The sequence below is a fragment of the Aspergillus undulatus genome, assembly GCF_047715775.1.
Source record: "Aspergillus undulatus strain CBS 261.88 unplaced genomic scaffold BDV17scaffold_2, whole genome shotgun sequence".
NCBI classification, from domain to species: domain Eukaryota; kingdom Fungi; phylum Ascomycota; class Eurotiomycetes; order Eurotiales; family Aspergillaceae; genus Aspergillus; species Aspergillus undulatus.
This window is the reverse complement of record NW_027396606.1, coordinates 561861-586913: the sequence shown is the minus strand read 5'-3', so window position 1 is coordinate 586913 and position 25053 is coordinate 561861. Positions and strand designations below refer to the sequence as shown.

General features: G+C 50.9%; 9 protein-coding genes and 1 non-coding gene across 10 annotated transcripts; 4 read left to right on the top strand and 6 right to left on the bottom strand.

Annotated features, from left to right (window-relative positions):
* The first annotated feature begins 8 nt into the window (after nucleotides 1-8).
* Nucleotides 9-2859, top strand: BDV17DRAFT_67967 (bifunctional terpene synthase/polyprenyl synthetase family protein). The gene is made up of 4 exons (XM_073764953.1): nucleotides 9-648; nucleotides 701-1692; nucleotides 1743-1897; nucleotides 1955-2859. The coding sequence occupies exons 1-4, from the start codon at nucleotides 369-371 to the stop codon at nucleotides 2712-2714; spliced, it is 2187 nt and encodes a 728-aa protein (XP_073620622.1). The 5' UTR covers nucleotides 9-368; the 3' UTR covers nucleotides 2715-2859.
* Nucleotides 2860-3727: 868 nt separating this feature from the next.
* Nucleotides 3728-5651, bottom strand: BDV17DRAFT_250501 (Zn(II)2Cys6 transcription factor). Its single transcript, XM_073756333.1, has 4 exons — nucleotides 5137-5651; nucleotides 4803-5086; nucleotides 4630-4754; nucleotides 3728-4577 (listed from the first exon to the last, which is right to left on the bottom strand). The coding sequence occupies exons 1-4, from the start codon at nucleotides 5417-5419 to the stop codon at nucleotides 3752-3754; spliced, it is 1518 nt and encodes a 505-aa protein (XP_073620621.1). The 5' UTR covers nucleotides 5420-5651; the 3' UTR covers nucleotides 3728-3751.
* Nucleotides 5640-7932, top strand: BDV17DRAFT_250499 (cytochrome P450). The gene is made up of 4 exons (XM_073756332.1): nucleotides 5640-6170; nucleotides 6227-6377; nucleotides 6426-7674; nucleotides 7730-7932. The coding sequence occupies exons 1-4, from the start codon at nucleotides 6011-6013 to the stop codon at nucleotides 7757-7759; spliced, it is 1590 nt and encodes a 529-aa protein (XP_073620620.1). The 5' UTR covers nucleotides 5640-6010; the 3' UTR covers nucleotides 7760-7932.
* A 153-nt stretch (nucleotides 7933-8085) lies between these two features.
* Nucleotides 8086-8919, bottom strand: BDV17DRAFT_286598 (uncharacterized protein; the record flags this gene model as incomplete). The annotated part of the gene is made up of 2 exons (XM_073760943.1): nucleotides 8086-8486; nucleotides 8547-8919. The coding sequence occupies 2 exons, from the start codon at nucleotides 8917-8919 to the stop codon at nucleotides 8086-8088; spliced, it is 774 nt and encodes a 257-aa protein (XP_073620619.1).
* A 1122-nt stretch (nucleotides 8920-10041) lies between these two features.
* Nucleotides 10042-10141, top strand: BDV17DRAFT_t19. Its single transcript has one exon. It is a non-coding gene; the product is annotated as a tRNA-Asn (tRNA).
* Nucleotides 10142-10455: 314 nt separating this feature from the next.
* On the bottom strand, nucleotides 10456-12811 carry BDV17DRAFT_67919 (Zn(II)2Cys6 transcription factor). Its single transcript, XM_073764952.1, has 3 exons — nucleotides 12523-12811; nucleotides 12224-12448; nucleotides 10456-12171 (listed from the first exon to the last, which is right to left on the bottom strand). Exons 1-3 carry the CDS (start codon nucleotides 12775-12777, stop codon nucleotides 10582-10584), a joined length of 2070 nt encoding a protein of 689 aa, XP_073620618.1. The 5' UTR covers nucleotides 12778-12811; the 3' UTR covers nucleotides 10456-10581.
* Nucleotides 12812-17065: 4254 nt separating this feature from the next.
* BDV17DRAFT_286596 (uncharacterized protein) lies at nucleotides 17066-18910 on the bottom strand (the record flags this gene model as incomplete). Its single annotated transcript, XM_073760942.1, has 7 exons — nucleotides 17066-17236; nucleotides 17305-17397; nucleotides 17458-17673; nucleotides 17727-17974; nucleotides 18026-18721; nucleotides 18776-18820; nucleotides 18871-18910. 7 exons carry the CDS (start codon nucleotides 18908-18910, stop codon nucleotides 17066-17068), a joined length of 1509 nt encoding a protein of 502 aa, XP_073620617.1.
* Nucleotides 18911-19744: 834 nt separating this feature from the next.
* On the top strand, nucleotides 19745-20486 carry BDV17DRAFT_278894 (NuoB/complex I 20 kDa subunit family protein; the record flags this gene model as incomplete). Its single annotated transcript, XM_073759619.1, has 2 exons — nucleotides 19745-19953; nucleotides 20036-20486. 2 exons carry the CDS (start codon nucleotides 19745-19747, stop codon nucleotides 20484-20486), a joined length of 660 nt encoding a protein of 219 aa, XP_073620616.1.
* A 41-nt stretch (nucleotides 20487-20527) lies between these two features.
* On the bottom strand, nucleotides 20528-23047 carry BDV17DRAFT_67889 (Zn(II)2Cys6 transcription factor). Its single transcript, XM_073764951.1, has 7 exons — nucleotides 22852-23047; nucleotides 21823-22773; nucleotides 21705-21771; nucleotides 21466-21658; nucleotides 21245-21419; nucleotides 21043-21192; nucleotides 20528-20990 (listed from the first exon to the last, which is right to left on the bottom strand). The coding sequence occupies exons 1-7, from the start codon at nucleotides 23001-23003 to the stop codon at nucleotides 20570-20572; spliced, it is 2109 nt and encodes a 702-aa protein (XP_073620615.1). The 5' UTR covers nucleotides 23004-23047; the 3' UTR covers nucleotides 20528-20569.
* Nucleotides 23048-23521: 474 nt separating this feature from the next.
* BDV17DRAFT_286593 (uncharacterized protein) lies at nucleotides 23522-24974 on the bottom strand (the record flags this gene model as incomplete). Its single annotated transcript, XM_073760941.1, has 3 exons — nucleotides 23522-23946; nucleotides 23999-24273; nucleotides 24730-24974. 3 exons carry the CDS (start codon nucleotides 24972-24974, stop codon nucleotides 23522-23524), a joined length of 945 nt encoding a protein of 314 aa, XP_073620614.1.
* Nucleotides 24975-25053: the final 79 nt, after the last annotated feature.

The following is a 25053-nucleotide window of genomic DNA, read 5'->3' as shown; positions in this document are numbered from 1 at the left end:
CAATTCGTGTCGCACGAGGCGTAGTTTTCCCTTTACGGTACAGCCGTGAGGATTGTACCCCGAGTTGAAGTCCATCACCGGTTAATTGGGCTGACCCGGCTTACGTGCCTTCCCTATCTTTCCAAGGAAAGGACAACCGAGCAAAGCTACCCTCGTATCGACTTAAAAGAAATCCAAGTGGCCTATAATTTTGCTCGGGCGAAAAACCTTTCCCATGTCGAAAACACTCACTCAGATTCAAAACTTCGTTGCTGTCCATCTCTTCCTCCTAGCTCTCTACGTCTTCGTGGCGTACCACCTCTATCTCATCTCCGAGCACCCTCGTCTTCTCAATACCGCCCCGGGTACCATTTCCGTAGCTCTATAAGATGGAGTACAAGTACTCGACAATCGTCGATAAGTCCAAGTGGGACCCAGAAGGTCTAACCGAGGGAATCCCCCTCCGAAGACACGAAGCCGGCGATCTCGAAGAAGTCGGCTCGTTCCGAGTGCAGGAAGACTGGAGGCGTCTTGTGGGACCTTTGGAGAACCCATATCGGGGCTCGTTAGGTCCCGAGATCAGCTTCATTACGTATACCGTGCCGGAATGTTTGCCGGAGAGGTTGGAGGCGATTAGCTATTCGCTTGATTATGGATTCATGCATGATGGTATGTCGCAGATTCTCTTCCTTTCTGGCGGATAGTGCTGATGAATATCTAGATGAAATCGACTTGAACATCGCATCAGCAGAGCTCAGCGACGTCGGCGGAGCTCTTAAACAAGGCGGAGCAACTGGCAAGATCGACGAGGGCAAAAGCTCCTCTGGGAAACGCAAGATGGCCGCTCAACTCCTCCGCGAGATGATGGCGCTCGACCCGGAGCGCGCAATGGCACTCGCAAAGAGCTGGGCACAGGGCGTTCAGCATTCCGCGAGGCGGGTTGAGGAGAAAGACTGGAAGTCCCTTGACGAATACATCCCATTTCGGTGCATGGATCTGGGATACATGCACTGGCACGGTCTTGTCACATTCGGGTGTGCGATTACAGTACCCGAGGAAGAAGAGGAGGAGAGGCGGAGGCTCCTTGAGCCAGCTGTTATCGCGTGCATGATGACGAACGATCTCTTCTCGTATGAGAAGGAGAAGAACGACAATAATCCGCAGAATGCAGTCACGGTTATTATGAAGATAAACAAGTGCGGCGAGGAAGAGGCGAAGGAGGTGTGTAAGAAGCGCATTCGCGTGGAGTGTGCCAAGTACGCTCAAATCGTCAAGGAGACGCTGGCCAGGACGGATATCTCGCTTGACTTGAAAAAGTATATTGAGATTATGCAGTATACGGTTTCGGGGAATTGGGCGTGGAGTACCCAGTGTCCTAGATATCACTTTCCTGGGAGGTGGAATGAGTTGCAGAAATTGAGGGCTGAGCATGGCATTGCGAAGTATCCGGCGAGGTATTCCCTCAAGGAACGGACGAACGGTGTCAATGGCGTCAATGGTGTCAACGGTATCAATGGCACCAACGGTATCAATGGCACCAACGGTGTCAACGGCAAGAGGAATAGGGATGAGGATGGGGACGAGAATGACGCGAGAATCAACGGCAACGGATTCAAGAAGCCAGCTCTAACCTCCCAGGGCAAGGACTCGTTTGTCCTCGACGATGTTGTGGCTTTGAGTCTTAATTTGCATCTGCCGGACCTTGGCGATGGCGTGAGTTCTCCTTTGCTCGATACTGAGATGATTCTGACACTGTATATCAGGTCGTCCTTCAACCATACCGGTATCTCACCTCCCTGCCCTCAAAGGGCTTCCGGGACATGGCCATAGACGCCCTCAACACATGGCTCAGAGTCCCCTCAACATCCACAAGCACGATCAAAGACTTGATAAAAAAGCTGCACAGCGCCTCCCTGATGTAAGCACCAGTCCTCTCCCTCCCCTTGCGTTTCTTCTCCTCTAATTTAACGCCCAGGCTCGACGACATCGAAGACAACTCCCCCCTCCGCCGCGCCAAACCCTCAACACACATAATCTACGGCAACGCTCAAACAATCAACAGCGCCACCTACCAATACACCGAAGCAACCAGCCTCGCAGCAAACCTATCCAACCCCCTCTCACTCCGCATCTTCCTCGATGAAATCCAACAGCTCTACATCGGCCAAAGCTACGACCTCTACTGGACACACAACGCGCTCTGTCCCTCAATCACTGAGTACCTACGCATGGTGGATCAGAAGACAGGCGGTCTCTTCCGCATGTTAACCCGATTAATGGTCGCCGAGAGTCCCGGAAGCAATAAGATTCTCGACCGCGCATTGTTCCCGCTGTCTCATCTCATCGGCCGCTTCTTCCAGATCCGCGACGACTACCAGAATCTCAGCTCGGCGGAGTATTCGCGGCAGAAGGGGTTCGTGGAGGATTTGGATGAGGGGAAGTACTCCTTTACGTTGATTCATTGTATTCAGACGGTAGAGGCGAATGAGGCGCTTGCGAGTGAGATGATGGCGCTGAGGGCGTTCTTGATTAAGAGGAGGGTTGATGGGGGATTGAGTAATGAGGCAAAGATGGAAGTATTGGGGATTATGAAGAAGACGAAGAGTTTGGAGTATACGTTGGGGGTTTTGAGGGCGTTGCAGGAGGAATTGGAGAGGGAGGTTGGGAGGTTGGAAGGGAAGTTTGGGGAGGAGAATCTGCCGCTTAGATTGATGGTGGATATGTTGAAGGTTTAGTTTGGTATTCATACTACTTAGTAATATATTTATCGAATTCATTGGTCGGGCTTTGTTTGTCTTGGGTTTCTTTAGGGTCAGACAAGGTGACAACATGTATAGGCACCGTTGTTCGAACAACGCCAACCATGATGGCTTTATGTCAACAATAATGGCCTTGACGCCAATAAATCAAAAAAAAAGAGAGATCAGACATGTAAGCCGCCTCCTCCCCACTCCCATTACCGACCGTCACACCTAGCTTGGAATATTCTTGCCAGGCGTTCCCTCAATAACTCCAAGTTCCCCTTCAGAACCCAGCCCTCCCTTGCTCCAAGTCAGCCTTGCCAACCTCACTTATCCAATCCCAGCTCCCCGAGCGAATCCAAGTCAGAACCTCCAGCGAAAATAGACAAAATGATCTGGCAAGCCCCCCAGGTCTCAGGCCCCCGCGAAGCCTAGACGCACAAGCCATACATACTCTCCATCCTAACAAGACGCCTCACGAGCTAGATTGCCATATGAGCCCGGGCGCATTCCACTGGACCGTCCTCATCGGACCGGGGCCATCCCCGTCGGAAGAGTCAACGTTCATGATCGTTGATATATCCTTCGCGTAAGGACACGTGGTCGAACAGAGAAACGACGTACCTGTCGGTATAGTGCGTTTATATGAGTTTGCTGAGCGTTCGCCATGGTACGTGGATGTGTGTGAGCTTCCGGAGCCGATGATGGAGAATCGAGAGAAGGTTGTTGGGCTTGTGTATCGGGCCGCGGGGCAGAAGGAGAAGAGGTGGCTTGATATTTTTTTCGAGGGTCTGAAGAAGTAGAAGTGGATTGATCAGGTCAAGGTGTGGGGTATTAGGAGAAAGGTGGGGTTTAGCCCTTGGGAGCCGCCTACTGTCTATAGTTCCAAGGGCTAGGGTTGCTTGGGAGTATGCCACTTGATGATATTGTGGAAGTTTGTCACTTTTGACCCTGTATTCGTTTACAGTGACTTCTGTTCTACATGCTGAGTATTTATCAACTGGTATCTGTCATTACATATTTATCTGTTTTTATATTATAACTGAAGAATCTACAGTGCTTAAGCCCGAGCTACTAAGTACAACATCCGTTGGCGATATCGTACCTGAAACAGACCCGAAGGTGCCCAGACTTCCCAATCTCGGTGTGGGTATGATTTCCGTAGAGATAGAGGAATTAGATAGGAGAAGGGTATCCCAATGTGGCCGGAAAACATCCTCACCCTGCCAAGTCTCTAGCCATAAAATGCACTTCATACGCATGAGTGCGTCATTCCAATCCCGTATTCGTAACGATAGGGCAACGGCCTCTGCTCTCCGCACGAACCATTGATACTGCGGCGTATTAGAGGACGCGACTAGACCGATCGCGAGGATCCAGACGTCTACTGCTTCGTAGGAGCGGGATGTGGACTCCAGGAGAGTGAGATTGTTTATCAGTCGAATAACCATGGTACTCATGATCACGTCATGCGAGTAGTACGTCGGCCCGTGAATAATAAACATGTGGAGGATTGTAGCGTAGCGAACACACTCGGTGAAGGGCGACTCAGGGCTAGATGCCGGGTCTGGGATGGAGAGGAGTAGTCGATGGATGACGAAACAGGTGAGGTCGTGCAGTCGTGTACTGGAGAAAGGTAGTTTTTGAGCCCTGTTGAAAGCATGCCGTAGGCGAGCGAGGGAGGACCGGGCTTCATAGTCAACGAGGAGATCGAGCGTGCTGAGGAAATATGGATCGTCGTCTGCCGACATGGATGTCAGGTCCATCTGCCACTCGGGGACTAGAGGAAGTCCGTCTCCAATACCGAGGTCGTCTTGGGTTGGGAATTGAGGATGGCCCATTACGAGCATCGATACCCTGGAAACATCAGTCTAGACCATACTATGCCGGAGACGAGTGAGTGCCCTACCAGCTGACCATCCGCGCAGTTAGCGGGCTAGTCTGTCGCACTGAATTGATACCGCCCCTCAGATGGACTAGTTTTTTTACCCCGTCGACATGCATTTGGCTGATTTTAGTGTTACCCTTGCCAAACTATACAAGCATCAGCAGTGGCCCCATGCTATAGTCCTGAGACCCCACCTCAATAGCTGCTAGGGTGATGACCGAGTTCATCGTCCCATCATGAACAGCCAGCGACAGATCCAACACCTTCCTCCGCAGCAACGTCACAGAATCCGCCATGAGGATTTCTGACGCATGGAATCCCTTCTGCGCCAAAAGCTCCTCGTCGAGACAAGCCGTCTGCAGCGAGACGTGGAAGAGTGCGGGATCCCCCAGGGCAAGAGGCCACCACGAGATAAGAAAGGGATTTGACGTTGGGTTGAGGTCGAGGGGGTAGTACTGGAAAGCAATCTTATGGAGAACTACATCACACGTAAGCTTTTGTCTAGTGGCAGGTCAACAGCATACATACAGCTATAAATAAGCCGCTGAACATGCTCCCTCGGTAATCTTGTAGCCGGATAAGAATCGAACGGATCCAGTGACCCAGACCTATACGTGCTTAACGGGAAAAGCCCGTTAATTGGTACTATTGAACCACCATGACCGGTATGAATTGGCGCCGTCAGCGGCTCGTTCGCGTAGACGCATTGGACATTGCGCTTGATGCAGCGGGAGCAACGCGGTGTACGCAAGTCACAGCTGTGCTTGTACTTGGCACACGCGGCGCAAGAGCGGCGAAGAGATGGGCGCATTTCGAGAGATGTCGAGTTTAAGTGATGAGGTGGTGGGGTCTGGAGAAAGGGTGAGCTGCGTAGAGTTGAGACGCGCTAACAGTGCTCCGGCCGTATCCGAGAACCCCACGGCCAATGATGTCGTACGATGCTTGGATTCTAATATGTTAATCTGTTGAATGATATGACTTTCAGTGTCAGTGGTTGGCAAGAGAACTCATCGAGCGGGTTCCCATTTCTAGCTGGAGGCCCTGCGAGTCCCCTTCTGCCTCATAACGTCTGAAGCCGTGGTGATTCGTGATATCTGAGGCTTGACCTGAACAGGACTAGACTCCGAATTGATTCTCTGACAAGCTTGGCACATTCGGAGTCTAGTCCTGTTCGGGGCTTGTGCCCTAGTATCCAGGATCCATGCTGGGCGATGTGAGCACATGTCATTCCAGCATGCTCTTTCCTGGGGCGTTATTGAGAGGCGAGTCCGGATCGACGCTATATTGGAGCCGGTTTTCGCCTGAGCTCTCCCCCCTGGGAAGAAACTGTCTGTTATCATATAAACAGCACTTACTCGTCTCAAAGCTGCAAGTTTATCTTACGGTACCCTGAAGCAATAAGATGGACTCTCAATTCCTCAGTGTCTCGAGGCCTCAGCTCGATGTCTCAGCATGGACTCCCCAGAAGTGGTTTGTACAGGGGGCTCTACGCAGTTTTGAAGAATGGTCGGCATGGCAATACATCGTCACCTTACTCATTGCCATTATCACCTACGATCAAGGTACCAACCCATTCGAGTCCAAAGTTCTGTAAATCTAGCTCAATTGACCTCTCAAGTAATGTATATCTGGCGCAAGGCCTCGATCGCCGGCCCAGCATTCAAGATCCCACTCATGGGCCCGTTCCTTCAAGCCCTCCATCCGAGATTCGAGTCATACCTTGAACAATGGGCAAGCGGGCCGCTGAGCTGCGTTTCAATCTTCCACAAGTACGCCTGCTTCGTTTACTAGTATGCTCAAACCACTAACTCAAAAAGATTCGTCGTCCTCGCGTCAGACCGCGACCTCGCCCATAAAGTCTTCAAGTCCCCTACCTACGCCGAACCGTGCATCGTCCCCATCGCAAAAGACATCCTCGGCCATAAAGCCTGGGTCTTCCTGCAGGGTAAAGCGCATGCTGAGTACCGTCGCGGGCTGACACCACTATTCACCAACAAAGCAATGGAAACCTACCTTCCAGCCCAGGAGCGAGTTTGCGCAGACTACTTCGACAAGTTCGTCGCGGCGAGCGCAGCAAACAACGGCCAGCCAAGAGAATTCATGACGCTCTTCCGGGAGATCAACTGCGCCTTGTCCCTGAGGACATTCTTCGGCGACTACATCTCCCAAGACGCAGTCAAGAAAATCGCAGACGACTTCTACCTCGCCACCGCAGCACTCGAGCTTGTCAACGTCCCACTCTCAATGTACATCCCGGGCACAAAGCCCTGGCGAGGGAAACGCACAGCCGACGCCGTCCACGCCGAATTCGCAAGGTGCGCAGCAGCATGTAAGGCGAATATGGCGACGGGCTCCGAACCAACCTGTATAGTCGACCACTGGGTCCTGCACATGATGGAGTCAAGTCGGTACCACGCCCGCGTAGCAGCCGGTGAAGAAGGGGTTGAGAAGCCAACAAATGTTATCCGCGAATTCTCGAACCAGGAAATTTCCGAAACGCTCTTCACTTTCCTCTTTGCCAGTCAAGACGCCTCGTCCAGTGCAACAACATGGCTCTTCCAGATCCTCGCCCAGCGTCCAGATGTTCTGAGCAGGTTACGAGAGGAGAACCTCGCTGCGCGAAACGGAGACAGGTTCAAACCCTTCGACCTCCCCATGCTCGAATCCCTCCCGTACACCACCGCCGTGATAAAAGAACTCCTCCGCCATCGACCCCCCGTGATTTTCGTGCCCTACCTAGCGACGAAGCCATTCCCCATCACGCCCTCCTACACAGTCCCCAAAAACAGCATGATTATCCCCTCCTGCTACCCAGCTTTACATGACCCAGAGGCCTACCCGAACCCGGAAGTCTTTGACCCCGACCGCTGGATCACTGGGGACGCCGAGAAACAGACTAAGAACTGGCTTGTTTTTGGTGCGGGGCCGCACGATTGTCTTGCTAGACGGTATGTGCCCCTTTCTATGGCGGGGATGATTGGGAAGGCGGCACTCGAGTTGGATTGGGTGCATCATCCTACGGAGAGGAGTGAGGAGATTAGGGTTTTTGCGACGTTGTTTCCTATGGTGAGTTTGTTCTAAGATTTCTAGACTGGTGTGGAGGAAGCTAATTAGCTATTAGGATGGGTGTCAGCTTGTCTTTTCGAAGTGACCCGTAAATAGGGAAGGGGTTAAGGGCTGGTGGTAGGACCTATCTCATGTCTTTAGATCTTTTATTTTTTTATTTTTATTTTTTTGACGTTCATGTCAGTCACCGCGAAGACACACGATAATCAAGTCAATGGGCTTAACTAAGTGCTACTAATGCTGATCGCTCTATGTACAATGCCAAATAACATTAAGCAGGGCAAATCTTCTTTGTGCCCATGGGTATAAACATGCAAAGCTGAAGAACACGAATACTCAAATATCAAACTCAAAGAAATCCTTGCTTTCGTTCCCTTTCTACCTCGTCGAAGGCCCCGAGCCTCGGCTCTCTTACTGACGCATTGAGGTAGCAGGTAACTCATGAGCCATCGAATTATCACCCCCGTACAACTCCGCCCTAACAACATTATTATCCAGCTCCGCCTCGTACACACCACCCTGCTCCGGTCCATAGACACCATAGGCTTCTTTCGGCGGCGCGCCCACAGCACCAGGATTCATAAGTGGTGCACTCGATGCAGCCTTTTGTTGTCGGCGACGTCGCCATAAGAACCAGGCGAGGATGGCGATGAGAGTGAGTCCCGCGCAACCACCAATGACACCTCCTACAATTGCGCCTGTATTGTTTGATGACTTATCTGAGTCTGACTCTGGAAGCGTTGTGGGTGTATTTGTCGGTGAGCCTGTAGCAGACGGCGTCGCGGAGGCGGATGTCGATGCAGATGCAGTCCCTATAAAATGTAATTTATTAGCCACGCTCCCAACCAACGGCTAAAATATATAAAACATACCCCTTGCAACCGGCAACAAAACACTATTACTCTCCCCCTCCGGATACCCATCCGCACACCCCACGCCCGTCGTCTCACTCCCATTAAATTCTAACCCGCCCGCAAGAAACCCATTCGAAGAACTCAGGCAACAAAAGTACCCCTCGGAATCATACAGATCCCACGTCGCATTATTCGCGCAGTGCGGGTCCTCCGCGATCGCAACGCTGCAGTCTGAGTCTGTCGGGCAGCAGGTGTTGTTGGCCGAACAGTGCGTGTTCTCGGGGCAGCAGTTGTACCAGTCGCCCCAGGGGTTTCCGCAGTCTTCCTCGCTGGCTAGGCACGTGCCGTTTCGGCGGAGGCCGTAGCCGTACGGAGGGTCGTAGTTGCTCATTTTTAGATTCGAATTGGGGTTGGAGGTATTAGGTTTTCGACAGGGAGTATGGATATGGATCGGGTGAGTGAGAGTGAGAGTGAGGATGAGTGTGAGAGTCGAGACGTTGTCTGTCTCACGGAGGAAACCTTCACAGCGCAATCCTGCGAAGAAGGGGTTGAAAATGGGGGCCAGGGCCGCTCAGGCAGTTTCAGCCTCGCTTGCAGTTAGTTTAACTCTATGGCACTACAGATCGATTCCAATGCCAAACGGTCCAAGCCACAAAGGAGATGGAAGTGGAGCAGACTAGCTGGCGATCGCCCGGCATGGTACCTTGAATAGAACGGTCGTGGGGTCTGTCATCGTGAGAGACAGGACTGAGTGGTCTCAGATTGGACCCCAAAAGCCGGAATCTTTAGTGTGGTGTCATATTGATCAATGATAGTTCTCATGCTCTGAGGAAATATGGGGTAAGTACAGGGGCCGCAGGGTTGTGCGCTCAAAGGTACGTGTATAAGATCGGCAACACCCTTCATCCAGTGCCAAAAACCTGAGCAGCTTTCACTTTCCAACGAACTATAACCTCGCCGAGTAGTCTCTAGTTAAGCTTAATAAACAAAGATCATTATACAAAGGTTGTGGTGAGTTAGCATTGCAAGCTGCGCGAAAAGTCCTATCGAAACGATCCGATTACCACGCTCAGTAGGGCGGCGCATCTCGGAAGCAGCAAGTTGTCGCGTGCCTTGCTGTCGCCGATCACTTTGTAATTGTCTTTAATGGCTAACATGATATATCCGGTCAGATGGAAAATATACGAGCTGTTGTTCGTTCAATGAGTTTGTCGGGGTAACGACCAGTGCCATGGCAGGTAAGGAAGAGTTATGTCCCTTAAATATATATCAACAGACAGGAGCTCCCACTTCTTCCCCACCGCACCTTTCCTTCATATGAAGTCAGATCAAAGTATCTCGATAATTCTCGATATTATCTAGTCCGACATTTCATGAACCAATCTCCAAATTGGAGAACTTAACATCCGCGTGTTCAGAGACGGCGCCTCAATCAAACGCCTGAACAAACAAAGCGGTAAACCTTCGCACAAAAGATATATAGCAAAGCAATTGTTGGGTGCTCCAACAACGAGTCTTCGTGGCGCAATCGGTTAGCGCGTCCGACTGTTAAATCCTATAAAAAGAGGATGCTGTACATCGGGAGGTTCACAGTTCAATCCTGTGCGAGGACGGTTGATTCCCTTTTGCCAGCGAAAGGAGTGCGAAAAATGGCCCACAATTCCACAATTGGCCAATGCAGTCTTTTTTTGGGCATCGCCGATATGGAATTTTGCCGAGGATGATGCAATTGCAGTGCGGCTAAACTGTAAATGCGCCGCGCTTATCCTGCTACGGCAAGTCTCCGCAATGACTTTCCTCATTCGGACTAATACCAATATATGACCCGTGGGACTGAGGGTTAGGTTATTGCTGCGACTGCCATGCAGAAGAGTGTGCTTCCTAACCAGAGGAGGATATAGACGTACACATTGGGATGGTACAAATGGCCGAGATGTGATGCTAAGGGTAATAAAGGGCTGTGGCCTTCATGAGCGAAAGAAGCCGTTCTGTATGTTCCTCTCCCAACACTACCTTCCGGACGTAGAGAGTACGAGGGAGACCTCACTCATTGCTACCCAGTATAAGATGAATATGCCCAGCTTCCGAGACAGAACACATCTCCCCACTCCCCATGACCCCAGAGGCCCAAACCAGAACGAGGAACCATTTCAGAAGTCGGAGTACACCCAGACTCGGGAAAATACCTCTCATCTTCATCACCATCAACGACGTCTGCCTCCAAAATTTCCATTAGATAATTAATCAAGTCGAACGACCGACTATGGCAGATAGAAGCATCCTTATCCCACCCCCAGATCTCCCTGCAACTTTCCAACAAATCTAAGATAGTTCTGCGCGCTTGACCCTGCCCTTGACTACCAGGTAAAACAAGCGGCGACGCATCCTGCACGAGATGAAAGCAGATAGTCACAGCCGCAAGGAAAAACTCGGCCTGGAAGAGGCGGGCAAAAAATCTAGCCGTGCTTGCTTCCGTCCCGGCTGAAGAGGGCGAAGACGCCGGAGAAGACGACGAGTCCCAAAGCTCGCGCTGCTCAGAGAGTAAAGCGATACTGCATTCTAGCGAGGACCAATACGAGACTGGGTACCGCGTCGACGCCTGGGGTTCTTGGTACAGCCGACTATGCAGGGCGAGGAGAACGCGGCGGAAGAAAACGTTTGACATCGTCCATTGGAATCTTGACCGCTGGGTTTGACCTTCAATACCATTGTTCTCTGAGCTCATCGACGCCTGGTGCTGTTTAAGCAGATTCCGGATCTGGCGGTCGTATTTTGCGACGAGGTCGTATGATAGTGTTATCTGAGGACAAGTGGCCAGCTCAAGGATCTTGAAGATTTGAGGTAGGACGTTGTAGATTATGAGCGGGAAGCCGAAGGCTTGTCGATTACTCGCCGGTTCTGGAGACACCTGGTCGATATTGAATAAGGGTTCCACCAGTAGATCTCGCGATGGTGGGATTATGGGCATCCCGGCAGCGAGGCTCTGGCGGAGATCGAGCAGGATGACAGCCCCCCACAATTTATTGCGACTGTTGATCATGCCGGAATCACTTTGAGCTTTGTCGGACAAATGGAGTCCCAACATTATTGCAAGTCGGACAATGAGACCCGTTGCCGGCCACAGGGCATCGCACTCAATGCAGCTCATGCCCCTTGCCTGCTTGAAAATAACGAACAGGCACATTGTGCGGATGCTGGTTATCTGTGGCCGGATCATGAATGGTGTTCGCTGGAGACACACCTGAGCTGCCTCGAAGAAACGAGCCGGTGTGATACCAATATCGTCGTCACTATTCGTTGATACGGACTTGTGGAGTTGGCTTCCCAGCGCCAGGATGACGAAGAACTGAGCGAGCCATCCGTCATCGACCGTACTTGGCCTGTCCCAAAAGGTCCCGACTTCTTCCTTGAAACGATCTATTTCTAAAATTTGATGAGATGGTTCGATGACATCCAGGTACTGTTCAATGTAGGACTCCGCGACTTCCCGCGGCGGAACGTAAGATAATAATGTCCTCCGCGGCGCGTTATGCAAAGGCCCGATATTCCCGAAGATATTGTCCACTGTGGAAAGAGTATTCCCTTGCTCAGGGGGCTTTACATGGTCTTCTGACCACCGGCGGTACTTCAGTAGGCTCTCGATCTAAAACATTTAGTTAGGGTGATGTGCGATGGTCTGAATCTGTATGACACACATTTTCAAGCACCCCCGACCAGTGTAGTCTAGTATGGAACCTTTGCTTCCAAACTGGTACAGTTTTATCCTGTTGGGGGTCACCGTGCCCAATTGCAGGGATTGTTGGATAGCGACAGTCTTTGCCGCCATCGCCTTTTAGACATCGGCCGCAAGGTTGCTGACGGTCACACTTGACTTTTAATTGCCGACAGCGGAAACAGGCTTTCGGGATACGGTTCCGTTTCTATTCTGTCAAGTCAGCCAAGAACCAATTCAACAGTTGTTAATGAAGCTCCTGGGCCACCCCGGAGCATATACCTGGGTCGTGACCGCAGTGGAACTGGAGACCCCTTCGCCGTCGCTGGTTCTCTTCCTTGACTCCGAAAAAGTCAGCGGTCCATTCGGCTCGGATCCCTTCTTTGCATAATCTGTCCTCGAGTCTCGAGACACAATCAGATCCTGTGACCTGGTTACCCGAGCCCGCTTAGCCTTCGCCGCATAATGGCAATCCCGTTCTCGGCGGAGACACCGCATACACTGCGGCCTCGATTTATCACAACCAAGCTTCGACATCCGGCAAGGCTCACAAGCATAGCTGGGATTGGAATCAATCATATCTGAGATAAGATTGATAAGCTTGAGATGTCGGGTCGGACCAGGGGAGCCCCCTCTTTAAAGTCCAACAGGCTCGTATCCTCTTACGTCAGCATCGGGGTGGATCTGTCGGAGGCTTGCCCTAACTCCGACCAGGATTTATCATCATGTTCATACCTCGGCGGACTGACTCTTTGACTATAATGCATAAACGTGCTTCAACATATTCATCGTAGACGACCTAGGATAATCTCGGCTTCAGAATTGGCACCCTGTCTCTACGAAGCGCGTACGTATCCCCCTACGTATTTTCTCTCTCCGAGGGTCCCATATGATCAGGATACACCTCGCAAGGTAATTCATTTTCACAGGGCCATAGTGCCATGGAAAGTAGTATATTTTTATAGACGCGCTAGCTGAAGATGACAGGTTTGCAAAGGAAGATACATAGTCTCACAACCAACCTCTCCACCGGCGCACAATCATCATACAACAACCGACCATCAGCAGGCATTAGGGAGTCATCGAGCAACCAAGCACCTAACGAGCAGAATGAAATAGGCTTAAAATAAATATCATCAAGAAATACACATATATTATAGCCGCGGAGACAGCAAGTGACCCCGACATGACAATAAACATACTGGCCGCTAGTGGTACCTACGGACAAGACCAGCTTGTTAGTGGAACTCGTGAAGCCGCTGAATTGATAGAGAGGGAATAGGGATGGATATTGTTACAGCTTGGTGCTTGACGGGCTTCGAGAGTTCCAGGACCTGCTGGAACAGCGGATCCCGGTGATGGCAATCATTGTTCTTGCTGTAGCTTGGTGCATATTCAACCGACTTGGTTTTATGCGGAGTCTATCACCTGCAAGTCCGCGTAATATTATATTATCTTGTTCAATGGCAGTTTGCCAACCAGGGGCGCGAGGAAGTGTTACTTGTCGTGGGGCAGAGATTTAGGGCTTACATCGGTGTGACTGTTGGCGGTTCTAGTACCCAGACGGAATACACTCGCCTGGTTATAATATAGTACGGTCTGAAATCGACCGCGGCTTATATACACAAAAATGCCATACACCCAGGCTCACTATTATCTGAACCGTGACATGAGAATACACCGGAGCACATGATAATGCGGGGCCCCAGGCAATCTTGAGCCGCTCCCAGACGCGCTTTAGAAATAAACGGTTTATAGATAATGGGGTGATTCCAGTGGACCAGTCAACCAGAGTTTATGTGCCTATCCCTCATTTGTATGTACAAGCAGGTAGGCAGTCTCGAGAACGACAAGTTCAGTACTACTGCGCCCAGAATAGACAATTGAAGCATTCGGGAAAGAATTGTATTCAAGCCTTAGTATTTGAGGAAACCTATATCGGACGTCACATCAAGAACCCATAAGTATAAACTGAAGGCAGGGCCCAGATCCAACATCTACATTTTCACACTCCTTCAAACCCCAAGTCGCTCTCGTAAAAATTGTTCTCTACAATTAAACATCAGCCGAAGCCTGGAGACAGAGCAAATCATAATCCACCCTCTCAACACAGCCACATGGCTCACTTCCCCGTCGGCAGCATCGATATTGGAAAACTGGGCAACGCGGACAGTCGTAGTAGTCATTGCATGCTAAGAAAGGACCATTCCTATCAGTAACGCCAGATACATGGTAGAGATAGCAGCGCGTGGAACGAGTTGGGAAATACTGGTTTCTTGACGGGCTTTAAGGTCAAATCCTGCTGGGGTTGCAGAGGCAATGCCGATATGCGCTAAGACAGCGATAAATTGGAGAAACGAGATTATGGTGACTATTGTGATGTTCCTTGTGGTTGGCCTGATAGGACAAGTAGCCGATAGAGGCTTAGAATTGAGATTGTAAAGAATAGTAAGTTGGAACAATCAGTTACTTGCACACCGGGGGCTTTGGGTTTATTCATTTTCAGATACGACTGACCGCTAACCCAGAGGCAAGGGCATGTAAACAAAGGAATGGAAACAATCACCAGATGATTGGCCTGAGTGTCTTCCTTAAGCAGATCGGCGTGCATTTATGCAAGTGATACAGCCACCCCAGCCAATGGCGATGTGACACTTACAGGGGATTATGAAGAACACTGCAGTCATTACTATCCTTGTATGTTCATGACCGAGCAATCCCGTAAGGCTATGACGTGGCTCAATCTGCAGTTAGCACCTTGTACGACATACTCGTGACTCTTGTCCGTAGCAGCCTAGCTACGAAGAGCCCGTGAAAACGAATCGTGGTCGGAAGTCTTCTGAGCCATATGGAGATTATTGGGGCTGACAGCACTCAACTGCCACGAATAGATCAGCCTACAGAGTAACAAGCGTGCGTTGACAACTCCTGGCGCGAGATTATAGACTTGCACTGCGTCTAGCTCTGGTTGAAGGCTGTCTTGGTTTACCTGCCCGGTCCGAGCCGTCCATCACAGTATCATATATAAGGCTCATCATCTAAAAGCTAAAAAGGAGGATAGGAAGCCCAAGGCACTAATCACTTTGTCGGTCACCTACGAGCTGCTCGATATTGGCATGATGCCGAGGATGTCTTTCAGAACTGGAGACCCTTGACATAGTAAAGTGAGTACAAACAAAAGAATTAACTCCCCTAATCAGGGAATCCCTTGAAGGTAGATCTCGGATAACTTCTTTTTAACATTGATAAAGGAAAGTTCGGGGTGATGAGGTATGCGTGACAAAGATAAGATTCAAGCTGCCATCGGCGATACTTTGCAAATTGACCTCGAGTTTGGACTATCCCAGGCCGAGTTGCTGTCGGGGTATTTGTTTTTACTACCTTAGTGGGGTACCAGTGTGCCACTTCATTACGTACCGGCTGAACGTACTCTAAATTATCGAGTATACAAATATATCATTCCAGCTGACCACGCTCGTAGCTGGATCTAACAGCCCATTAGTAAAGGGCACCCAAAGATGCGACTACAATCTCAACCCCGTGTAATAGCCAAATTTGGTTCTCAATAGATGTGCTGATCTGTCTCGTTTTTCAGTAACCCCATGTGCCAATGGCTGTAGGTTTCGGATTACACAAAATACAAGGATTGACTATCATGAGACAGTGACCCGGCAGCGCTGCAGATGCTCTTGGAACTCTATTACTGACCTAAAATGATACATACAGAGCACCAAGGTCGTTTGGTGGTAACCAATGTTGTCTCACTTGAGCGCTACCTGTTTACTCCAATTTCACAACATAAGTGTTGATATATTTGACAGTGCTCTGGAAAGAAACAAGGGTTTAAGATAAGAGCTGAATCTACTGATAGGATCACAGTAACTAGATTCAAAGAGGCCTTGGCTACACGAGAACGCGCCAAGCAGAGACCAGAGCATACCTTTTCGATTGTATTACGCGAGCAGGTAAATCATTCCAAGGACAAGAATCCCAGTCCCATTATACCAAGAAGAAATGCTATAAGCATTCGGAAAGAGAATCTTACTCAAGGACCAGCCCCAACCAACAATCATATATACCTGTGTCAGATAAAAAGATATAAGTGAAAACTAAAGACAGCTATGGTTCGAGATATTCTTATGCCAAGGGCTTGGACGTAGCGCTGAGGTGCTGAGGCGCGTAAGCTTTATCGGATGCGAGGTACGAAGACCTTGACGGACTCGGTTCGCCGTTGCTCGTGGGGGTTCGGCGAGCCCGCGTGGGATGGACTCCGGGGATTGTTGGAGGACCACCAAGGAAATCACTTCCGAGTCTTTATTATATTGCGCTGCCAGCCATAGAGCATATCTGACGCTTTTTGTCCAACTCAGAGTGTTTTTGGACCGTTTGCAGAGATGTTGTTGGAGTTTTACTCGAGGAAACAACCACCCCTGCGCCTAGCGTAGCTGCCCGCCTGTCAAGGGAATGTCTCAACCAGGTTGATGGATGATGGATCACTAGTGAGGCAGACTAGGTCAGTAATATGGGCTTCGTTTAGGCTCCTGAACAGGCACTTGCGCAACTCCCGAATCGGGCTAACAAGATACCAGTCAGAAACAGGATTAGATACGAGGTCTAGGTCTTGAAAGTTGAGCAGATGTCCTTCATAGTACTTCCAGCGACCACTTAGTATTCTATGGGATGTAAAATATCTCGAGATACAAGCATTTTCCATGCCCTGGCTCTCATGGCCACTTCGCTTAGAGGAACCTACAGCCCAGTGCAGAGAATCATGTAGTGAGATATTCTATCGACCGCGATAGCCATCACCAATTGTCACCACAGTTTAGTGCTTCTGTCCGATATCTCTCGGCCCACCGGGTCCCTCCTCAAGACCGTTCCTCCTCGGCGCGTCAGGCCTCCACCGCCAGAACTGTCGCATGTAGGATGTACTCTTGTCGCCATGCTGTAGGATATCCGTGGCGTGCTGTTGATGCGCCGGATCAGTAACATTATACTAGATACTAGAGCATGAAACATAGACTAGGGTGACGGTGGGTAGGGGATGGTAGAAAGGAAACTCACCTCGCCAAGAACAGGCAGGAATTTCGCACCGTGTCCGCTGCCTCCAGTGCAGACGAAGACGGAATTTTCGGCGTAGGTTGGGACGTAGTCGATCTATTACCCCAACATCAATTCAACTGGCATGGTTTTTTGGGAAGGAGCCAGGGTTCGTACCACGAAAGAGTTATCCAGCGAGTCAGTATACCAGCATAGTTTCGTAAACTCAAACGGAACACCCTTGAACTCGGGTAGAAATATCGAGACGAACTGATTGATTGCATCGATGGCGGACTCTTGGAGGTGCTTGCACTCGCTTGGTGGGAGGGGGATTGACCACTGTCCGTCCTGCGTAAAGGGCGTGTTGGGGGGCGCTGGTTGGAAGTTGGTGAACTGCACATAGTTCTCATCAGGTCTGATACATGATACAATAAGAGTGTGTTTACCTTGATCCCGCGATATCCAATCTTCACCAATCCCTCTGGGGTACGAGGCAGGACGTAGATACTGCCCGTATCCTTGCCTGATTTATCTCGCGGAACACTCTTCCATGCCATGACGGGGAACTTCTCAGGAGAGTACTTGTCCCATAGCTGCTTGTTGGCCGAGTCAATTTTGAAAGCGGCCACGCTTCCAGCTGAGGATTCGAGGTGGTAGCTTAGCTCAGGGAGAACCTGCGCTGAGAAGGAGCCGGCTGTTCCTCGTCAGTATAGATATGCCCAGGTAGGGAGATCAAGTGACCCACCAGCAACGACAACTACATCGGCCTCATGAACCTTACCGTCCTTCGTCCTCACCCCAGTGACCTTCCCCCTCCCATCACCGGCGGTAAAAGCCGCCTTCACAAGACCCTCAACACTCCCCTCCCCAGTCCCAAACCGAAACATAACACCCTTCTTCTCCGCAACTTTCTGATAGTAAGCACAAGCCCGACTACACCTAACAAACCCCGCCGTCGAGTCAAGGACAGCTTCATACGTGGCCGGCGGGTTCGAGTCCGGAATCTCAAAATCAAGCAATTTCCTCTTCCACCCTCTTTCCTCGGCACGGATCCGATCCTCCTGACTGCTCTTAACAAATTGCGCATCGCGCAGTCCATCTCTTTCCATATTCGCTAGTGTCTCCTTCTCGAGATCGCTTAGTTGGTCCGAGGGTTGAACGCGGAGCATCCCGCTCGTAACGAATAACCGTCCTTCATCCCACCGGTCCTCTTGATCATCTTGCACGCCCTCCGAATCGAGATGCGAGAAACCGCGCTTCTCATCACCACCAACCCACGCCTTTCGAGCCTCCATAGCAAGACGCTGGTAGTGAATTTTCGTCCCGTACGACGCGCGAAAGATCTTGTTGTGGTCTACGGATGCGGCTTGGACGTCCTCGGCTAAGGGGTCATATCCGTTTTTGTCGTATGCGGCGCGGTCGAAGACGGTTACGGTGTAGTCTACTTTCATCAGCTTTTGGGGTTGTTTGTGTTTTGGTGAGAGGAGGGGCTTACTTCTGTCTCGTAGCGCGACGGCTAGTGAGAGGCCGAATATTCCGGCTAGGATTGTTAGACTCTTGCCTTACTGGTGTTCTAGGTCTTTCCCGTACCGCCGATGATGGCGACTGATTTTGGTTGTCGGTCTGCCATTTCTGAATCATTGTTTGGAGGATATGTGTAAGAGGGATGGAGGGAGAAAGTTGGGGAAGATAAACAATTCAGTAGTTCTAAGCCCCGCATTACCTGACTGACGTGACTGCCCACAAGGTTGTCGTAAGTGGTAGGTAGGTACTATCACCACCTCAGCATCCCCAGACGGGACAATTTTCGCACCTACATGTGTTAGAGATTGGATAACAATGAGAGATAAAGAATATCAGGCATTATCAACTTTAATTACTGCTTGGCGCTTGCGCTGTCTTGGCCGTATGCCCGCCGCCGACAAGGATATATTTTGAGCCATCCCCATGCTCACGGATCACGATAAATAGATGTGAATATAGCGATGGTCTTCGACAATGTCCGGAGAGTATACCCGACCATGCATCGGACTTCTAGATGCAATGGCCTTGAGATTTCCCAATATTTGCAGATGGACAGGCGAAGGTAGAGGATGCGGTTTGATCGCACTGGCATTGTCACTGCTAAGTGGAAGTGGGCTAGGGTACTATGATCAGCGAAGTGACTAGACCACCTGCAGACAACTGAGTCATGCGATATTGAAGATTTGCCGGTTTAGTGTTTTTGTCTCTCAGGGTCGGGGTGGGTAGAGGTCCTGGTAGATTATGGCAAACCAGAAAAGGGAATTTCATATCGGCGATATAACAATCTTGGCGCGCAGTAACCAAGTCGCCGATATACCTTAGCGAGTCACGTAGATAGCCAGGAGGGAATGATGCTTGTTACAACTTTCAGTTTCTCATAATCTGTTCCTTAGCACTATTGTACTTCTAAGAGTCCGTTTCTGCTCGCTGCCGAATCAACATGGGGGCCCCTAAGCCTTTACCTTCCGTCATGATCAGATCCTGGCCTCGGCCCTGCCGAAGCGCATCTCCCTCGAATCCGCATCGATGGCTACCTCTACAACAAAGTTACGGACGCAGAAAGTCCTCAACCTGGAAGCCACATACGACAGCCGCTCTAACTAACACTCCAGTCAAAGAAAAGAAGGGGAATAGCCTTGACTACGTCTTGTACCATCCCACCCCTCCTCCTTATTCCCTCCCAAATACCCAATGTTGAAGTGCCAACTAACCATCCCCCTTCTCTCTCTAGAACAAAAACCGATGCCCTAATCTCCTGGGCACGCACCGGCTCCCTCTGGCCCCTCTCCTTCGGCCTCGCCTGCTGCAGTCTCGAAATGATGCACACCAGCATGCCCCGGTACGACCAAGACAGACTCGGAATAATCTTCCGTGCATCCCCCCGCCAAGCAGACGCGATGATCGTGGCTGGTACATTAACGAATAAAATGGCGCCCGCGTTGCGGCAGGTATACGACCAGATGCCGGATCCGAAGTGGGTTATTTCAATGGGGAGCTGCGCCAATGGAGGCGGGTATTACCATTATAGTTATAGTGTTGTGCGCGGGGTGGATCGGGTTGTCCCGGTTGATGTTTATGTTCCTGGGTGTCCGCCTACGGCGGAGGCGTTGCTGCAGGGGGTTTTTGTGCTGCAGAGGAAGATTCGGAGGACCCCGGTTACGAGGATGTGGTATCGGAGGTGAGGAGTCGGGACAATGGGGGAGTTGTTTGGTCGTTAAATCGTTGATAGAGTTGCTGTAGTTGAGATTGACCGACGGCAGTATGTCTAATTGTCCTGATTAAAGAACTCTTCATCAAGAAACGCCTCAAATGGAAAAAGCGAAGTCACCCCGAAGAGCTCCGCATCACAAGACGGATCACAGCTCCAGAATGATCTCGGTTCAGGTGTGTTCGAAGAGGTGGTGGCTTCCGCTTCCTTGGCTGTAGTTGTAGAGCCCGATGATGTGCAATCCTGCTGAGCCTGGGTACTTAGAGGAGGTAGAGGAGGAACCTGACACCCTTTGGCTTCTAGAATGCGCGCAAACATCGGATAGTATAGTAGCAGTGGCGGCCAGTAATCCACAAGCTTAGTCAAGGCAAGCATGCAGAATCGGGCTCGGTGCGTTGAGAGATCGTTTATCTCTGACTGGGATATCCTGCGCAGATTGGTGATGAGCACGGATAAGGCTGCAAAGATGGCGGGTAGTCTGCGATGGTCAGTCCAGGCGCTAGGCGTAAAAGAGAGAAGTATTGACGTACATCCGCAGAGGACAAGCAGTCATGAGCTCCGAGTCAAAGACGTTCTCAAGAATCCTAACGATTTCAATCGATGCCTCGTACACCGAGGTTCCCTTTGCCATGACTTGAGGATTCTGGAAGTAATTCCGGAGGAGGAGAATTTGGAATGTGCTGCGTTATATTAGAATGGCAAAGGCTGGGGAGAGAATAGGGAACCACGTACCAAATGCGCAAAATGAGCATTGAGGCCAAGAACCCATTTTGCAGGGTGAAGAGACCCTTTGGACATCGAAGTTCTTTTGGTAGCGACATTTTCCACGTCGTTAAGCTGTCCAGCTCTTTGAAGGCAACCTGCGGTTCTGGTTGCGCCTTGTTAAGTGCTCGGTTGCACTTACTTACTTCTCGAGATCAGTATGGCAAATCCACCACGGCAAGGTTACGTACCTCGTAGACATAAATCGGCCAGGTAAATCGTGTGCAGCCGACATTCCCTGGTTGAAGTCTGGCTCATATCTAGATTGGATTCAATCGGAGGATCATCCTCGAAGTCTTGCTCAGCCAAGAGAATTGTCGTGCAATAGTCGTCGTTGACGTGCGGGATGCGCCGTAACAACACCGCTGTAGAAATATCGTGGCTCTACTTCTCATTAGCAAACATCCAATATGTCGCCTGGAGAGCCTACATATATGCTCCACCACAGCCGCTTCCAAAGCTTCCTTCTTGGTTCGTCAAGCCTCGCGTAGGTTTTCCTAGATTTCGTCAATAAGAAAGAGGAAATCAGAATGGGACGAAAATAATACTCCCGATGCATCCCCAAAGACTGAGCAAGGTCCACGATAATCCCAGTCCAGTACCACATATCCTTCTGCTGCGTAGGGGTCTCCCACCAAAACGACAAGTAGTAAAGGGCCTGTAATACGGCAATCGCGTCTGGTTCGTAGTCCGCATCGTACAGCGCCTTTGCTCGCTGGTAACATCGAAAAGTAGCCATATATCTGTTTTCGAACCCAGCGGCAGCGACAACGGACGCGTTGCAGTGCGAGAACGATACCAGATACATGGCTTGCAGGAGCAGCGGCGACGCATGGCCAGCCTTGACTTTAGCATAAAAGTCACCGCGGTCGATGATGGGAGCCACTGGGTGGATCAGGTTGAAGAACGTCTCGAATAGCTGTTCGCTGACTTTAGGGTGGAAAGTAGTAAATGTACCCAGGCCATTGAGCCGCGCGTGTTCCTTGTGGGCATGAGCATCTACGAGCTTTCTCGTTGGAGATCCAAGTCGGTCGACATGTAGGTGATGGCTACTGCTCAGGCGAGAAATGTAGTCCTCATGGTTCTCGTCCAGTTCTCTCTGCGTATACTCGAGGTTGAAGTAATCACCGTAGTAAATCGTGCGACCATCCTGGGCCCGCTGGCCAGTCTGGCGCTCAATAGGTTCAGATTGAGCCCTTGGATTCAAAGCACGGACGCCGGGTATATGGCCGTTATAAGCCGTGTGAGTATCCTGGGGTTGCACTTGCTGGTCGCCTGGAGCTTCAATTGTGCCAGAAGGTGATCTTGAGGGCTCAATGGCAGACCCATCTGAAATACCGACATTGTCGCCAGAGCCAGCAAAAGAAATCTGGGTTTCTGACAGGACAGGCTGAGTAGTCCCCTCTGGCGCGCCCGCGCTCGCCTCTCCAGTGGCAGCTAACGCGCTACTGAGCACCGAGTGCCGAAACCCAGACCGTCGCACCTTATCACGAATATGCCTAGGTAGATAGTCAGCCCATCAATTCGTTCTAAAAACCATGCAAGCTTTATGGAGTACGAGACGAAAGAAGACATACTTTCCACGCCTCGAAACAATAGGCTCGCACTCTTGCCTGCTATCGCGACATCGAGAGCAAGGTGCCTGGTCAGTCCGGTCGCACTTGACGCGCCGGGAATGGCATGATTTGCATGCTGTTTTTGTTCGAGATTCGGGTGGCATCTTTGTCATTGCATCTTTGGGCTTGTGTTTGTGGATGCGCTGGAGGATTGAATGTATTCATCACCTACATCAGGTCGCACCAATAATTATGGCAAGACCGCAGTTGTCACGTGCATCGGCCATCTTCGGAGGCCTCGGAGAGCATCGGCTTGCTTGTGAGTAAATTGCCACAACTTCTTGTTAGAGCCACGTCAAGCATTGGCCCAGTAGCCTATTGCAAGGTGCGTGGCTCTAAGAGCTCGCCACCATCAATCTATCCAATGTGCAGACATGATACATGGACCTGATATTGAGAATATTTGGCGAAATTCGCCTAACTAGAGGCGTTTTTGTTTTTGTTTTTGTTTTTTTTTTGGACTATTCAGTGTTTTATCTCTTTTTTGTTCGTTTTCGTCATAGCTTCGCAGAGTTATTAGATTGTTGTATCCCCTCCTTGTAGCATACCCTGAGCACTGTTGTCAAAAGGAAAAGAAAACGAAAACGAAGAAAAGAAAGCATCTCGCTCCTAGCATCAGAGCACATGTAAGTTAATGACGAGTCGAAGGACGAGGCCGGAGTCTCGAGATAGCCGGACAGGCATCGGCATCGGCATCGGCATTGACATCGCCATTGTCCAGCGCGTTCCCAACAGTGGTGCCCCCATTTGCATTGCTCCCCTTAACAACAGGGCGAGAGAGTGTGGACCTATGATCATTCGCCAGCGGTCCGACATACGGATGTCCGGCAACTCCCCGGCGGAGACGCTGACGGATCGGCCGGACAATCGCATCTAGCTGGGCGGGGTTTTCGGCCTGGGTTTCAGTCACGATGGGCAGGGCAGCAAAATGGTCTGGACCCCGTTCCCTGGGGAGCTTGCGAGTACGTCTTGTATTGTTGGTTGTAGTAGGAGGGCTAGGACTGGGGCTAGGTGGGAAGCTGAGACCGAGGAAGTCAGCTGCAGCGGACTTCGGGACTAAGTCCGCTGTTAGGGTTCGTGGTCATCACAGTCTCAGCGATGGCGCCACCTGCGGGTTGCACTTGCTCGCCTGAGTAACTTGTAGCAGAGGCAACAGGGTACGTGTAGTTGGGTAACTTACGCCGTATCATTTCACGACGCCTTTTCTGATTGCGGAGGAGTTCGAGATGATGTGCATCATATGCGGAGGGGACAGCTTGCGCGCCGGCTGGACCGGCAACTGGGCGGAGGTGGCCTACGGCCCTGCGATGGGTGGCGTTGGTGTCGGTGTTTGTGGTAAGTGGTACGTGACCGCCGTCCCCGTCCTCGCTCTCGCGGGCGAGGCTGCTGCCGAACAGTAGATGTCCTGTTCACGATGCCACCACAACGGACGGGGTCGCTAAGGAAGGTTTCGGGATTAGATTGCGTGTCGGGAAGGGGCGGAAACTCCATGCCGGGGCTGGGGGCGCATTAGCATTTCCATTCCTCATGCCACGGCAACCGGTCCCAGTGCCCAAGCTCTCTCCGCACGTATAGCAGAAGTATGCGCCACAGATACAGCTATAAGTTAAATGTTAATCAAGCCCCAGGTGCGTGGATGAGTACTTACGTGATATGAGAACAGCCAGGACGCTTCTCGACCATGCTCTGACAGGATAGGACAAGCAGCGCTTCCAGCCTTTCTTCTCAGCGCTATCAAGGAGCTCCTTGAACCCTGGTTCATCAGGTCCCTTGCAATGAACACAAGTGAATCTTTTGCAACTAAGGTAAATAGCGACCTAACCAAGGGCAAGACAGTACGTCTTATCCTTCGTATCGAATTCGGCTTTCATTTCGAGGTACCGCTTGATCGAGTCGACGTCCAGATAAGGGCGTGCTGCAATAATTGGTATCGGGGCATAGCAGCGAGGCGGGAAGGACGGGGGGTGGGCTAGGGCGTTTTCGAACAGACTACCCAGGCAGGGGGCGCTGTATGTATGCTGGCACGGCAGCTGGGCGAGCTCATCCGCTGGATAATCCTCCATGCAAGCAACGCACACAGGCATAGCCGTTGTACTTATACGGGCCCGCTTAGCTGGGCGGATTGGCGACCCTGGTTGTCTGTGTCCGTGTCTGTGTCCGTAT

What these genes read in the sequence shown, in the direction of transcription:
- BDV17DRAFT_67967 (XM_073764953.1), top strand. Translation starts at nt 369, where the DNA reads ATGGAGTACAAGTACTCGACAATCGTCGATAAGTCCAAGTGGGACCCA. An exon ending in TTATGGATTCATGCATGATG is followed by an intron (nt 649 to 700) that starts GTATGTCGCAGA and finishes ATGAATATCTAG; the next exon opens with ATGAAATCGACTTGAACATC. An exon ending in TGCCGGACCTTGGCGATGGC is followed by an intron (nt 1,693 to 1,742) that starts GTGAGTTCTCCT and finishes ACTGTATATCAG; the next exon opens with GTCGTCCTTCAACCATACCG.
- BDV17DRAFT_250501 (XM_073756333.1), bottom strand. Translation starts at nt 5,419, where the DNA reads ATGCGCCCATCTCTTCGCCGCTCTTGCGCCGCGTGTGCCAAGTACAAG. An exon ending in TCAGCGGCTTATTTATAGCT is followed by an intron (nt 5,087 to 5,136) that starts GTATGTATGCTG and finishes CGTGTGATGTAG; the next exon opens with TTCTCCATAAGATTGCTTTC. An exon ending in ACTGCGCGGATGGTCAGCTG is followed by an intron (nt 4,578 to 4,629) that starts GTAGGGCACTCA and finishes TGATGTTTCCAG; the next exon opens with GGTATCGATGCTCGTAATGG.
- BDV17DRAFT_250499 (XM_073756332.1), top strand. Translation starts at nt 6,011, where the DNA reads ATGGACTCTCAATTCCTCAGTGTCTCGAGGCCTCAGCTCGATGTCTCA. An exon ending in TGCGTTTCAATCTTCCACAA is followed by an intron (nt 6,378 to 6,425) that starts GTACGCCTGCTT and finishes TAACTCAAAAAG; the next exon opens with ATTCGTCGTCCTCGCGTCAG. An exon ending in TTGCGACGTTGTTTCCTATG is followed by an intron (nt 7,675 to 7,729) that starts GTGAGTTTGTTC and finishes ATTAGCTATTAG; the next exon opens with GATGGGTGTCAGCTTGTCTT.
- BDV17DRAFT_67919 (XM_073764952.1), bottom strand. Translation starts at nt 12,777, where the DNA reads ATGTCGAAGCTTGGTTGTGATAAATCGAGGCCGCAGTGTATGCGGTGT. An exon ending in CCACTGCGGTCACGACCCAG is followed by an intron (nt 12,449 to 12,522) that starts GTATATGCTCCG and finishes TTGACAGAATAG; the next exon opens with AAACGGAACCGTATCCCGAA. An exon ending in GGTCGGGGGTGCTTGAAAAT is followed by an intron (nt 12,172 to 12,223) that starts GTGTGTCATACA and finishes TAAATGTTTTAG; the next exon opens with ATCGAGAGCCTACTGAAGTA.
- BDV17DRAFT_67889 (XM_073764951.1), bottom strand. Translation starts at nt 23,003, where the DNA reads ATGACAAAGATGCCACCCGAATCTCGAACAAAAACAGCATGCAAATCA. An exon ending in TCTTTGGGGATGCATCGGGA is followed by an intron (nt 21,772 to 21,822) that starts GTATTATTTTCG and finishes GACGAAATCTAG; the next exon opens with GAAAACCTACGCGAGGCTTG. An exon ending in ATGCTCATTTTGCGCATTTG is followed by an intron (nt 21,193 to 21,244) that starts GTACGTGGTTCC and finishes AATATAACGCAG; the next exon opens with CACATTCCAAATTCTCCTCC.